At 66.8% G+C, this 12300-nt stretch overlaps 1 protein-coding gene across 3 annotated transcripts; it reads right to left on the bottom strand.

The window, feature by feature from the left end:
• Nucleotides 1-660: 660 nt before the first annotated feature.
• Nucleotides 661-12176, bottom strand: ODAD3 (outer dynein arm docking complex subunit 3). 3 transcript variants are annotated; one of them, XR_012896654.2, is made up of 14 exons: nt 11447-11827; nt 10167-10288; nt 9368-9445; nt 8705-8884; nt 7450-7551; nt 7113-7238; nt 6534-6656; nt 5109-5267; nt 4056-4216; nt 2159-2315; nt 1794-1949; nt 1637-1721; nt 1081-1402; nt 661-1045 (listed from the first exon to the last, which is right to left on the bottom strand). XR_012896654.2 is itself a non-coding variant. In XM_075902340.2 (14 exons), the coding sequence occupies exons 2-14, from the start codon at nt 11529-11531 to the stop codon at nt 1272-1274; spliced, it is 1665 nt and encodes a 554-aa protein (XP_075758455.1). In that variant the 5' UTR covers nt 11532-11618; nt 12143-12176; the 3' UTR covers nt 661-1271. The 3 variants fall into 3 exon arrangements, 2 of the variants coding, with proteins under 2 accessions (XP_075758455.1, XP_089631013.1); XM_075902340.2 differs by adding an exon at nt 12143-12176 and having other exon boundaries at nt 661-1402; nt 11447-11618; XM_089774887.1 differs by having other exon boundaries at nt 661-1402.
• Nucleotides 12177-12300: the final 124 nt, after the last annotated feature.

Raw genomic sequence — 12300 nt, 5'->3', positions numbered from 1 at the left:
CTGCGGGGGGGGGGGGGGGGGAGAGATCCCCGTCACTCTCCCAGGCAGTGCTAGGGGGCGCTATGCTGTGGGGGGGGGGGGAGAGATCCCCGTCGCTCTCCCAGGCAGTGCTAGGGGGCGCTATGCTGTGGGGGGGGGGGAGAGATCCCCGTCGCTCTCCCAGGCAGTGCTAGGGGGCGCTATGCTGTGGGGGGGGGGGGAGAGATCCCCGTCGCTCTCCCAGGCAGTGCTAGGGGGGCTATGCTGGGGGGGGGAGAGATCCCCGTCACTCTCCCAGGCAGTGCTAGGGGGCGCTATGCTGTGGGGGGGGGGAGGGGAGAGATCCCCGTCACTCTCCCAGGCAGTGCTAGGGGGCGCTATGCTGTGGGGGGGGGGGAGAGAGATCCCCGTCACTCTCCCAGGCAGTGCTAGGGGGCGCTATGCTGAGGGGGGGGGGGGGAGAGATCCCCGTCACTCTCCCAGGCAGTGCTAGGGGGCGCTATGCTGTGGGGGGGGGGGGAGAGATCCCCGTCGCTCTCCCAGGCAGTGCTAGGGGGTGGGGGGGGGGGGGGGGGTTTGAGAGATCCCCGTCGCTCCCTGGCGGAGCTGGCCCCAGGGGGCACTTGCTGGTCCCGTTGCGGAGGGGGAGGGGATGCCCGGCGCACTGCACGGAGCCAGGGCTGCGCAGCCAGAGCGGCTTTATTGAATCACACAAGCACATGGGGGCGATGGGGGGCGCCCCTCAGGGCAGGGAGGGGAGATGCTTGGGGGTCCCAGGGAGGGGCAGGAGCAGGCACTCAGAGGCAGCCAGGAGCATGCGAAGGCCCGGCCGGGGCTGGGCACAGTTCACCCACTGCCTGTGGGGGGGGGGGGGGGGCATGAGGAGAGGGGGTCAGAACATGTGGACCAGAGGGGACAGGAGGCTGCTTTTCTCCCTAGGGCGGCGGAGGGGAGGGGCCCAGCTGCAGGGAGGCCCCAGCCTGAAGGGTGCACCATGGGGCAGGCCCCACCCTCCCCAGCTAGCTCAGGGGCCCTGGCAAGGCTGCGAGCAGCCCTGACCTTCATCCTGGGAGCAGGTGCTGCTGCCCCAGGGACCCTGACCCACGGTGGGGCTGGGGCGGGTTGGCAGGAACTGGGGTGGCCAGCCGCCAGCCCTAGGGGGCACAACATGCAGGGGGCTCACAGTCAAGGGCCCTGGGCGGGAGCCAGCTGTGCCTTTAATTCCCTAGCAGTGACCCCACCCCACCAGGGGGGCTGAGCCCCGAGGCTGGGGGCTCCCCCTGCCGGGCTGGCTACAGCTTCCCCTCCTTCTTCCTGGGGCGGTTGCGGCGCTTGGTCTTGGCCTCGATGATCTGCTGGGACTGGCGCTTGAGGGCGGCTCGCGTCACCACGTCGCCATCGTCGTCCCCGCTGGCGTCCTCGTCTGGGGGCAGATGGGGCACGGCTGGGGGGTGGGCACGGGGCCAGCAGGCCTCGCCCTCCGCCCACACCTGCCCCCGCCTCCCCTGGGACACCCCCACTCCTCCCAGCCCCCCACGTGCACCCCTTGCTTCCCTCCCCGCCTCCCCAGCACCCACTGGTACACCCCTTGCTTCCCCCACCCTCCCTGCCTCCCCAGGCCGCAGGAACCCAGTCCCCAGCGGGCCCCCCCTCTCACCATAGTACATGTCCTGCTTCTGGGCCACGGGCAGCCTCACCCGGACGTTGGCGCTGGGCAAGCGCCCCTCCAGGTTGGCATGGAACTGGAAGAGAGGGCAGGGTTAGCGCCTGGGGGCCGGCGTGGCGGGGGAAGGGGAGCCCCGGCCCAAGCCCACCTCCTCCTCGGCCATTCTCTGCAGCAGCTCCTGGTGGTCGTGGTCGGCCAGCCCAGCCAGCACCTTCAGCAGCTTCTCCTCCGTCTGCGCCAGCAGCTCCAGCACGTAGTCGCTGGCGGCCTCGTCCGGCGGCGCCCCGGCAAAGCGCCCGCTGTCCTGGGGGAGATAGGTGCAGGGAAACTGAGGCACGAGCACAGGCAGGGGCTAGCCCGAGACCAGCCAGGACCCAGGCCCGGCCCCTTCCCGTGTTCAGCCCAGGGCGTGGCCAAGGGGCCCCGGCTGGCAGCACAGGGCACAAACTGCTCCCCCTGGCAGCCTACAGGGGGCGCTGTGCCGGCCAAGGGGCTGCCTGCCTGATCACTCACCAGCCAGATGTGCTGCACCTTCTGGGCCAGGTGCTCCACGGCCGCCTTCGCCCCCAGCAGCACCCGCGTCACCTTGTCCAGCTGCCCCTTGGCCGCGTCGCGCCGCGTCTCCTCCTGGCGCAGGTGAGCGCGCAGCTCCTCCAGCAGGCGCTGGGCTCTGGGGAGCGGGCAGCGTGGGCACCGGGGCTGTGGGCACTGCCAGCCATGGGGCGGGGCCAGAGAGCTCCTACCCTCAGATCCTGCCAGTGCAGGGGAAGTTCTTGCCCCCAGTCCCCCACTCTCACCCCTAGCCCCCACGCCCCACACAGAGCCAGGGACAGAACCCGCCTGCTCTAACCACTAGCCCCCACTCCCTGCACAGAGCCAGGGACAGAACCCGCCTGCTCTAACCACTAGCCCCCACGCCCCACACAGAGCCAGGGACAGAACCCGCCTGCTCTAACCACTAGCCCCCACTCCCTGCACAGAGCCAGGGACAGAACCCGCCTGCTCTAACCACTAGCCCCCACGCCCCACACAGAGCCAGGGACAGAACCCGCCTGCTCTAACCACTAGCCCCCACTCCCTGCACAGAGCCAGGGACAGAACCCACCTGCTCTAACCACTAGCCCCCACGCCCCACAGAGCCAGGAACAGAACCCGTCTGCTCTAACCACTAGCCCCCACTCCCTGCGCAGAGCCAGGGACAGAACCCGCCTGCTCTAACCACTAGCCCCCACTCCCTGCGCAGAGCCAGGGACAGAACCCGCCTGCTCTAACCACTAGCCCCCACTCCCTGCGCAGAGCCAGGGACAGAACCTGCCTGCTTTAACCACTAGCCCCTATGCCCCACAGAGCCAGGGACAGAACCCGCCTGCTCTAACCACTAGCCCCCACTCCCTGTGCAGAGCCAGGGACAGAACCCGCCTGCTCTAACCACTAGCCCCCATGCCCCACAGAGCCAGGGACAGAACCCGCCTGCTCTAACCACTAGCCCCCACTCCCTGCGCAGAGCCAGGGACAGAACCTGCCTGCTTTAACCACTATCCCCTATGCCCCACAGAGCCAGGGACAGAACCCGCCTGCTCTAACCACTAGCCCCCACTCCCTGCGCAGAGCCAGGGACAGAACCTGCCTGCTCTAACCACTAGCCCCCACTCCCTGCGCAGAGCCAGGGACAGAACCTGCCTGCTCTAACCACTAGCCCCCACTCCCTGCCCAGAGCCAGGGACAGAACCTGCCTGCTCTAACCACTAGCCCCCACTCCCTGCGCAGAGCCAGGGACAGAACCTGCCTGCTCTAACCACTAGCCCCCACTCCCTGCGCAGAGCCAGGGACAGAACCTGCCTGCTCTAACCACTAGCCCCCACTCCCTGCGCAGAGCCAGGGACAGAACCCGCCTGCTCTAACCACTAGCCCCCACTCCCTGCGCAGAGCCAGGGACAGAACCTGCCTGCTCTAACCACTAGCCCCCATGCCCCACAGAGCCAGGGACAGAACCTGCCTGCTCTAATCACTAGCCCCCACTCCCTGCCCAGAGCCAGGGACAGAACCCGCCTGCTCTAACCACTAGCCCCCACTCCCTGAGCAGAGCCAGGGACAGAACCCGCCTGCTCTAACCACTAGCCCCCATGCCCCACACAGAGCCAGGGACAGAACCCGCCTGCTCTAACCACTAGCCCCCACGCCCCACACAGAGCCAGGGACAGAACCCGCCTGCTCTAACCACTAGCCCCCACTCCCTGAGCAGAGCCAGGGACAGAACCCGCCTGCTCTAACTCTCCTCAGACCTGAGAACTGAACCCAGCACTCCTGGCTCCCAGCACCCCCGATTCTAACCTGAGCCCCCCATGTACTGAGGGGTGGGGTGGGGGGGCTCCTGCCTTTACACACCAGTGGGAGGGGGGCTGGCACTCACCCTGTCACCTGGGCGTCCCCCGAGTAGAGGAGGCCCTGCAGCTCAGCCTGCAGCGCCTCCTCCTCCGCCCGCAGCTGCACCAGCGCCTCCTCGTTCTGCCTGGTCAGCTGCTCCAGCTGTCGGCTGGTCTCTCCTTGAGACAGGAACCGGCTCACCACGTCCTGCCGGGGAGGGGGTGTTGGAGCCCCCGGGGCCGTACCAGGCCCCTTCTGCCCCCCTCTGCCAAAACGGCCCCTCTGGGGAGCGGGGGAGGCAGGACTCCTACCCCCATCTCTGGGCGGGGAGTGGGGGCTAGTGGTTATTTCAGGTGGGGGAAGTGGGAGCCAGGACTTCTGGGTTCTTTCCTCCAGCGGGGTGGGGAGGGCACAGCCTGGCTGTCCTACCAGTGTCCCACACCCCTGCAGAGATCAGTGTGTGGGGCAGGACAAGGGCAGCTCAGGTGCCCCGTTGGCAGGGCCCCCCCGGCCGCCCCATGGCTCGCTGTCCCGGGCGGGGCCGGCGCCTGCGGCTGTTCCCGCTCTGGTTCCCAGGGAAGCCGATAACGGAGGTCGCTGGCCGTGAGCCAGCCTGTCACCATGGCAGCGGCTCCGGGTGAGCGGCATGGGGCGGGCGTGAAGGAGAGCGCCCCGCTGGCACCAACCTGCTCCCCGAGGGCCTCGGCAGGTGCCACTCCCCTCCTCCCCAAGGAGGGGCAGCTTGGGGGAGGGGCCATGCTGGCACCAGGCCCACGGTCAAACCCGAGGAGGGCGCCCCTGCCCACTGCTAGGGGGCGCTAGCGTGTGGCTGGCAGCGGTCGGGGATGGGCAGGTCGTCTGGCTGCCACGTGGCAGTGACAAGGGCCCGGGGCCACGAGCGAGCCATGGGGTCGAGGGCCCGAGACAGGGCCTGGGCCCGAGGCCTGTGCCAGCTGCCAGGGGAGGTTGGTGGGGGAGATGCGCTGGGAGCCAGGACTCCCCAGGAGGGGAGCGTACCTAGTGGTTAGAGCCCAGGGGTATGTCACTGGGCAGGGACCCTGGGGTGGCGCTGGGGGCAGAGCTCTGTTCAGCCTCTCACCCTGGAGCTGGTGACCCCAGTGGCCACTTTGATCCTGTCAAAAGTCTCCTCCACCGCCACGGAGCCCAGCAGCTGCCTGGCGCGGAGGCTGGAGCCCTTGCTGCGCTGGCCTGCGCTCAGCAGCTCCTCCGTCTGCAGCGGCAGGCGGTCCCGCAGGGCCTGGGGGCACACGCGGCACTCAGACCCCCCCGCGGCCCCTCCGCCAGCGCCAGGGATCAGAGCAGCTGGGCCGGACCCTGGGAAATGAGCTGGGGGGGCAGTGCGTCCCCTACCCCCACCGGCCACGGGGGGCCAGGGCACGCCGACCGCTCCCCTACCCCCCACCGGCCACGGGGGGCCAGGGCACGCCGACCGCTCCCCTACCCCCCACCGGCCACGGGGGGCCAGGGCACGCCGACCGCTCCCCTACCCCCCACCGGCCACAGGGGGCCAGGGCACGCCGACCGCTCCCCTACCCCCCACGGGGGGCCAGGGCACACCGACCACTCCCCTACCCCCCACCAGCCACGGGGGGACAGGGCGTGCCGACCACGCACCCCCCACCAGCCATGCAGGGACAGGGCGTACCGACCACTCCCCTACCCCCCACCGGCCACGGGGGGACAGGGCGTGCCGACCACGCACCCCCCACCGGCCATGCAGGGACAGGGCGTACCGACCGCTCCCCCACCCCCCACTGACCATGAGGGGACAGGGCACACCAACTGCTCCCCCACTGGCCACGCAGGGAGCCCCCAATCCTCCACTGGCCACGCGGGGACAGGGCGTGCCGACCACGCCCCCAATCCCACATCCCCAATCCCTCACCGGCCACGAGGGGGCAATGCACACCGACCACGCCCCCAATCCCACGCCCCCAATCCCTCACCGGCCACGAGGGGGCAATGCACACCGACCACGCCCCCAATCCCACGCCCCCAATCCCTCACCGGCCACGAGAGGGCAATGCACACCGACCACGCCCCCAATCCCACGCCCTCAATCCCTCACCAGCCACGAGGGGGCAATGCACACCGACCACGCCCCCAATCCCACGCCCCCAATCCCTCACCGGCCACGAGGGGGCAATGCACGCCGACCAGGCCCCCCCCGCAGCCACTCAGGGACAGGGCGCGCTGACCAGCCCCTGCCGCCCCCACCGGCCAAGCCCAGATTGTGGCATTAGCAGGACAGGCTGGAATGGGTCCCACGGAAACCGCTCTGGGTGGCCCTGGCCCAAGGCAGAGTTTTCCCCCCCATCCGCCACCACCCACAGCTGGGCAGACGGGGGTGGGGGAAGGGACAGACGCGCCCCAAGGGTGGGGACTGCCAGAGGCACCGCATCAGCCTTAGCGGGGGAGCTGGGAGCCTGGACTCTCCCCCAACGCGGGGAGGGGAGAGGGGCTGCCCAGGGTGGGGGCCAAGCCCCTGCCCCTCCGGCCTTACCCGTCTCTCCACCCGCTCGTTCTGCGCCCTCCTCTCCTCCGCCTGCTTCTTCAGCTCCATCAGCTTCACATCCCGTGTGTACCGCTCCCGGTAGAGACTGTCCTCTCGCAGCTGCAGCTGTTCCTGGGGGGCATCAGCGCTGGCTTAGCCCCCAAGGGACGAGCCGGGGGGAACAGAGCAGCCAATGCTGCTGCTCACCAGCACAGGGCAGCTCTGCAGCTGGCACGGGCCTCCGGGCACTGAGGCAAGAAAGGTCGAGGGGTACAAGACTATGAGCCCCCTGGGGCTGAGCCGGGACGGAGCGGGCCCCCCCAGGGCTAAGCAGGCATGAGGGCCCCCCCCGAGGCTGAGCCGGGAGGTGGGGGCTAGAACGACCCATTGGCCCGCACTGATGTGGGGGGAGGGATATCCACGCTGATGCCCCAGGAGTCTGCCCTGCAGGCCCCTGTCCCACTGGGTGCTGAACTGAGCCTGCATTTCCCCCACCCCTGCACCGGCAGCCTCCCCATGCCCTGGCAGCATCTCGCCTGCACCCTCCTGCCACCCGCCCGTACCCTGGTGCCCCGCCCCCGCCCATACCTTGGCGGCGTCCCGCGTGGCCTGTGCCTCCGCGTTCATCGCGTGCAGACCACGGAGCTCATGGCGCAGCCGCAGGGTCTCAGCTTCCATCGCATCCAGCTGGGGCTGGGCCGTCCAGCTCTGCTCCTGGGGGGCAGCAGCATCAGCCCCTGAGGGCAGGGATGTGCCCAGATCAGAGCACCCGCCTCCCAGCCTGGCAGGTTCCCGGGGAGACCTCGGCCAGCAGCCCCTCCCTCCGGGGAGGTGACGGGGAGGAGGGGCCCGACCCCCAGAAGCTCTGGGGAGTAGGAGGAAGGGGGATTTCTCTGTACAGCCCCCCCCCCCATGGCGCCCCCACCTGCATGTGAGCTTTGAGCTGGCGGTACAGGCTGGTGATGTGCTCTGCCTCCTCCACCTTCAGCCGGGCCTTCTCCAGCTGGTTCTCCAGCCTGCGCAGGGCCTGGGCGGGAGAGGGACGGCACCGAATCACCCACCCGCTCATCAGGATGTGGGGAGTCCCCTCAGGTGGCTGTTCCCAGGAGCCCGCTGTGAGCTGAACTGAGCCCCCGATGGGGCTGTCCGGGACCGACTGTGCTGCAAACAGCACCTGCCCGGCCGACAGGCAGGAGCCAGCGCTGAAGGGGTTCCGGCCTAGCCTTGTGCCATCCCGGAGCCCAGCACCCTCCTGTCGCGCCCTCACGCCCCTCGCCAGGGTCTGTTTGATCCCAGAATTCCCCCTGCTTTGGGAACAGGCATCCCGTGTGCTTGGCAGAAGCTGTGCCTTTGGGAGGGGCCAGAGCTGCTCCCCAGACACCTGGCAATGTGGGGCAGGGCCAGAGGGGTAGGAACACCCCTTCAGAAGTGCCCTGCCTGCTGCCTGGGCCCAGGGCTGCTCAGCGGCAGATGACGCCTGTCTGTTTGCCTTGGGGAGAGGAGAGGGGTTGGCTTCCATTACCTCTCCCAGAGGCTCATGGGAAGGAGGCTCTGGCTTGGCATTCCGGAGACCAGGGTTCTAGCCTGGGCTCAGCTACGTCCCTGCTCCGTGCCTCGGTTTCCCCATGATTCTGACCCTGCTTGGGAAGCACAGGAGGAACTGGGACAGGCCCGTGTCAGCAGGGGGGTGAGTCTGCCATGGCGGCCAGGCTCAGCGATCAGACTCCAGCAGCCTTCGTGGCCTCCCCAGCATCACACTAGAGACATGGGGGGGACGAGGCAAGGACCAGGAGAGGTCAGCAAGCAGCAGGATGGGCAGAGCCCGAGGGCACCAGCTGCTCAGCCAACAAAACTGCCAACGGTTAGCGACCCGCCCCTCCCGATGGGGCTACAGCTGGCGTCCCAAACTCCCTGCCCACCTTGCTCCTCTTGAGCATTAGCTGGGCCAGAGATACCGTAATACACCTACTATTAGTGCACAGTGCCTGGCACAATGGGCTCCTGAGCCACAGCTGAGCTCCAGGGCACTACCGTAATACACCTAATAAACCACGACCAGCATGCAGCACAGACATGAACCTGCCCCATTGGCTAAAGCGCTGGGTGTGGAGTGTGAGCGCTGCCCGGTGTGCAGGGGTCAGCCTGAGCCTCCCCACCTGCTCCCCAAACGCCCCTCTCACCTTGGCTGCCTCTGTGTCACCTTCTTCTACCTCCTGGAAACCCCGGGCCTCCTGCAGCTTGGAGTCGTACTGGAGCTGCAGCTCCTCCAGCCGCCGCTTCCTCACCTCCACCTGGTGCTTCAGGTCGTTCAGCCGGTTGATCTTCTCGCAGAGCCGGTGGTTGATGAACTCGATGGCGCCCTCGGGAGGGGAGAGGAGGGACAGGGCCAATCGTACAGGCCAGGGGTTTTCCTGGGCAGCCGCTCGGCTCGATGGCTCGGGCTGGGACCTCACTGAAATCTCCCACCCACACTGCACCCACAGCTTGAATCTGCCCTTCCCTGGGGACCAGAAGAGCTGGGCTCATCCCCCTCCCCCGAACCCCATGGCTTTTTCAGACACTACTGCCTAGTCACCCGCCCTCTAGCCCAACCTACAGACCACGGTCATCTCAGCCCTGGGCTCCCCTCATTCCCAACCCACAGCCCCTGGCACCCCAGCTCTGGGCTCCCCACATGCAGCTCTCCCTGTGCCCCTCAGTCCCAATCTGCAGCCCTTGCGCCCCACTGTTTATGCCCTGATGTTTCCCCCCCCCCCTCTAGAAAGGCGGGCCTGGAGACTGCACGTCCGTAGCCACAAACGGCTTGGCTGGCACATGCACAGCACAAAGCCCCCCCGGCGTACCTCTCCACTTTTATTTTTCAGGGAAGCCTTCTCGGCAGCCCGGTCCCGGAACACCTCCTGTATGATCTGCTCATCGCCCTGCAGAACACGAGAGGGCTGCTGTCACCTCAGGCAGCGCCACCCCGACCAGGTGACACTTCACGTCGATCTGTGCAGCAGACGTCCCGGCTCCTGGATACGCCTGCCCCGGCCGCTCAGACACATGCTCCATCCCGCTGACCAATGTGGTCTCCTGTTTCTCTTGTGCCTCCCCAGCTGCCTGCCTGTTCCCCCCACCCCCCAGATCCCCATCAGCTCCTGGTTGATGGTCTCTTTGTTCTGTGGTTGTGCATGGCTGGGGCACCTGGGTGCTACCGTAATACACCTAAGAAATAATGTACAGCACCTGGCACTTTGGGTCGCTGGGCCATGGCTGGGGCTCCTAGGCCCAGCTGTAATACACCTACTAACTTACAGTGCCTGGTACACCCTCACCTGCACACCCCACACACTTCCCTGCATCCTCCTATACCCCTCACTCATCCTCACACCCACATACACCTCCCCCCCACACCACCTGGTGTCTCCCGCACCTGCGCACCCCAATACACCCTGCCACATGCTAGTAAGACTCCCGCCCGCCCCGCCACATAAACCCCTCAACACTGGGCCCGATCAAGAGCTGAACCATCTCGGGGGAGCGGGGAGGCTGCAGCTGCTGCTCTCCGGCTCAGGAGCATCTGACGTGCCCCCTGAAGGGAGCGAGGCCACGCAGGGTGGTGTGGTGCTCCCTGCTGTCCCCCTCCCAGGGGCTGCTCACCGCCACGAAGGCTGCCAGCTTCTTGTGCAGCTTCTTGTTCTCCTGCCGCAGCCACAAGATGGACTCCTTGTTCTTCTTGATGGTCCACTGGGAGCTCTCGTAGAAAGCCTTCCGGTCGCCCTCTGCCAAGGGTGCAAAACAGCCCCGCAGCGGGGAGGTGCTAAGACAGGCAGCGGGGACACTGCTGGCCAGCTCCTTGGCTCTCGCTGGCATGGCCAGGACTCAGATGGGACGCCCCGGGGGACATGCTCTCCCCTCTGGGCCAGCAAAAGCCACAGCCCCTAGGGGGCGCTTAGCAGCCAGATGACCGGCAGCTGAGCTGGAGAAAAGCCAGCCCATAGGAGGGCTCCTCTGAATTCCTCCTTTGGGCCATGAGCTCTGAGGCCTGGGGGACACGCATGGGAAATACAAGGTCCACACAGCTCATCACACAGGCTCTGAGAGCAAACAGCTTCAGAGGAAAGTTCAGGAAACCCTCCTCAACAGCAGATGAGGAATAACATCCCCCAGCCCACCCCGAGATCTGTGATGATTTAGCTGGGATTGGTCCTGCTTTGGGCAGGGGGCTGGACTCGATGACTCCTGAGGTCTCTTCCAGCCCTGGGATTCTATGATCTTCTCTGGTCTCTAAGAGCTTGAGTCCAGCTGGGCTCTATCCCTTCCGATGCTCTTTGTTAGCACGAACTGTTCTAGCTCTGAATCTTCTTATCCACAACCAGTCCCTCTTCTAATCCTGCTGTTTGCCATCCAGCGGCAGGGAGTTCCAGTGTCTATAGATGCTGTGAGCAAAGCACCTCTGCTCAATTTGTCACCTCTATCTACTCCTAGAGGATGGAGCACTGGACTGGGACCTCAGAGACCAGGGTTCTCTTCCTCACTCTGCAGCTGGGCAACCCCACGGAAGCCTCGGCCCTGCTGTGCCTCAGTTTCCCCTTCTGTAAAATGGTACTGACCACCTTTAAATGGATTTGTGCTTGAAGGATGAGAAGCACTACGTGACCTAGGGACTATTATTTCCCAACATCCCCTGGGATTGGATTTTGCTGTGTCAAAAGCTGTTGCCAGAGGGAAGAATTTAACTCTCTGCACCCCACGCTATGACCTGGCTTAACAGCGCACTGCAGGCAGCTTGAGCTGAGATGGAAGCACCAGTGCAGATGGAGATCCACATGTGGGGCCCTCCCCGCTTTCTGAATGCTGACACCCCGCAGCCTTTTCTGGCCTGCGCCCAAGACAAAGGCCCCCTCCACCTCCCACATTGCTGAGGAACAGCTACATACCTAGGAGCTGTATCTTATTCTGCATCTCTGAGATCTGCTCGTGGACTGGGGGCTTCACCCCAGCAGGGCCCAGGGTTGCAGGCATGGCGACAGCAGCCCCCTGGCTCTAGGGAGGAACCGGAGAGCAGAGAGGCAAGGCACAGAGGCAAGCTCGGGCTGTCAGAGGAGCAACCTGGGCAGGGAGGGGGACACCTTAGAGTGGATGGGGGCACCCTGGAGCAAATGGGGGCACTCCAGAGGGGGGGGTGCACGTTGGAGCGGAGGGGGCACCCTGCATCAGAAAGAGGATCACCCAGGAGCAGATGGGGGAGTGGGAATCCTAGGGGGGGGCACCCTGGGGGGTGCACCTAGAGCAGGAGGGCTCCTTGAGCAGGGAGGGGGCAGCCTTGACCAGATGGGGGGAACCCTGGGCAGATCCCTAGAGCGTGGGGGGCAGCCTTGAGGGGGGGCCAGAGGGGGGGCCGGGAGGGAGGGGTCCCTGGGGGGGGTCCGTAGAGGGGGGGGGGAAGGGGGGTCACTAGAGGGGGGTCCGGGGGGAGGGGTCCCTAGAGCGGGGGGGGGTCGGGGGGAGGGGTCCCTAGCGCGGGGGGGTCCCTAGAGGGGGGGTCCGGGGGGAGGGGTCCCTAGCGCGGGGGGGCCGGGGGGACGCGGGGTAACAGCCCAGCCGCACCCCGTGGTCGCTTCCCCGCCCCGCACCTGGCCCGCAGCCGCCTCGCCCCCGGCCCCGCCCCGCCCCGCTCTCCATGGCAACCAGCTCTGATACAAAGCTCCCCATTGGCCGCCTGGGGGAGCGTCTGGCGGGGCATGATGGGAGGAAGGTCGCCCCTGTCTTTCCGATTGGGAGCTCGGTCCCG

The sequence above is a fragment of the Pelodiscus sinensis genome, chromosome 31 (assembly GCF_052426305.1).
Source record: "Pelodiscus sinensis isolate ZL-2025 chromosome 31, ASM5242630v1, whole genome shotgun sequence".
NCBI lineage: Eukaryota > Metazoa > Chordata > Testudines > Trionychidae > Pelodiscus > Pelodiscus sinensis.
This window is presented reverse-complemented; position numbering and strand designations above follow the sequence as displayed.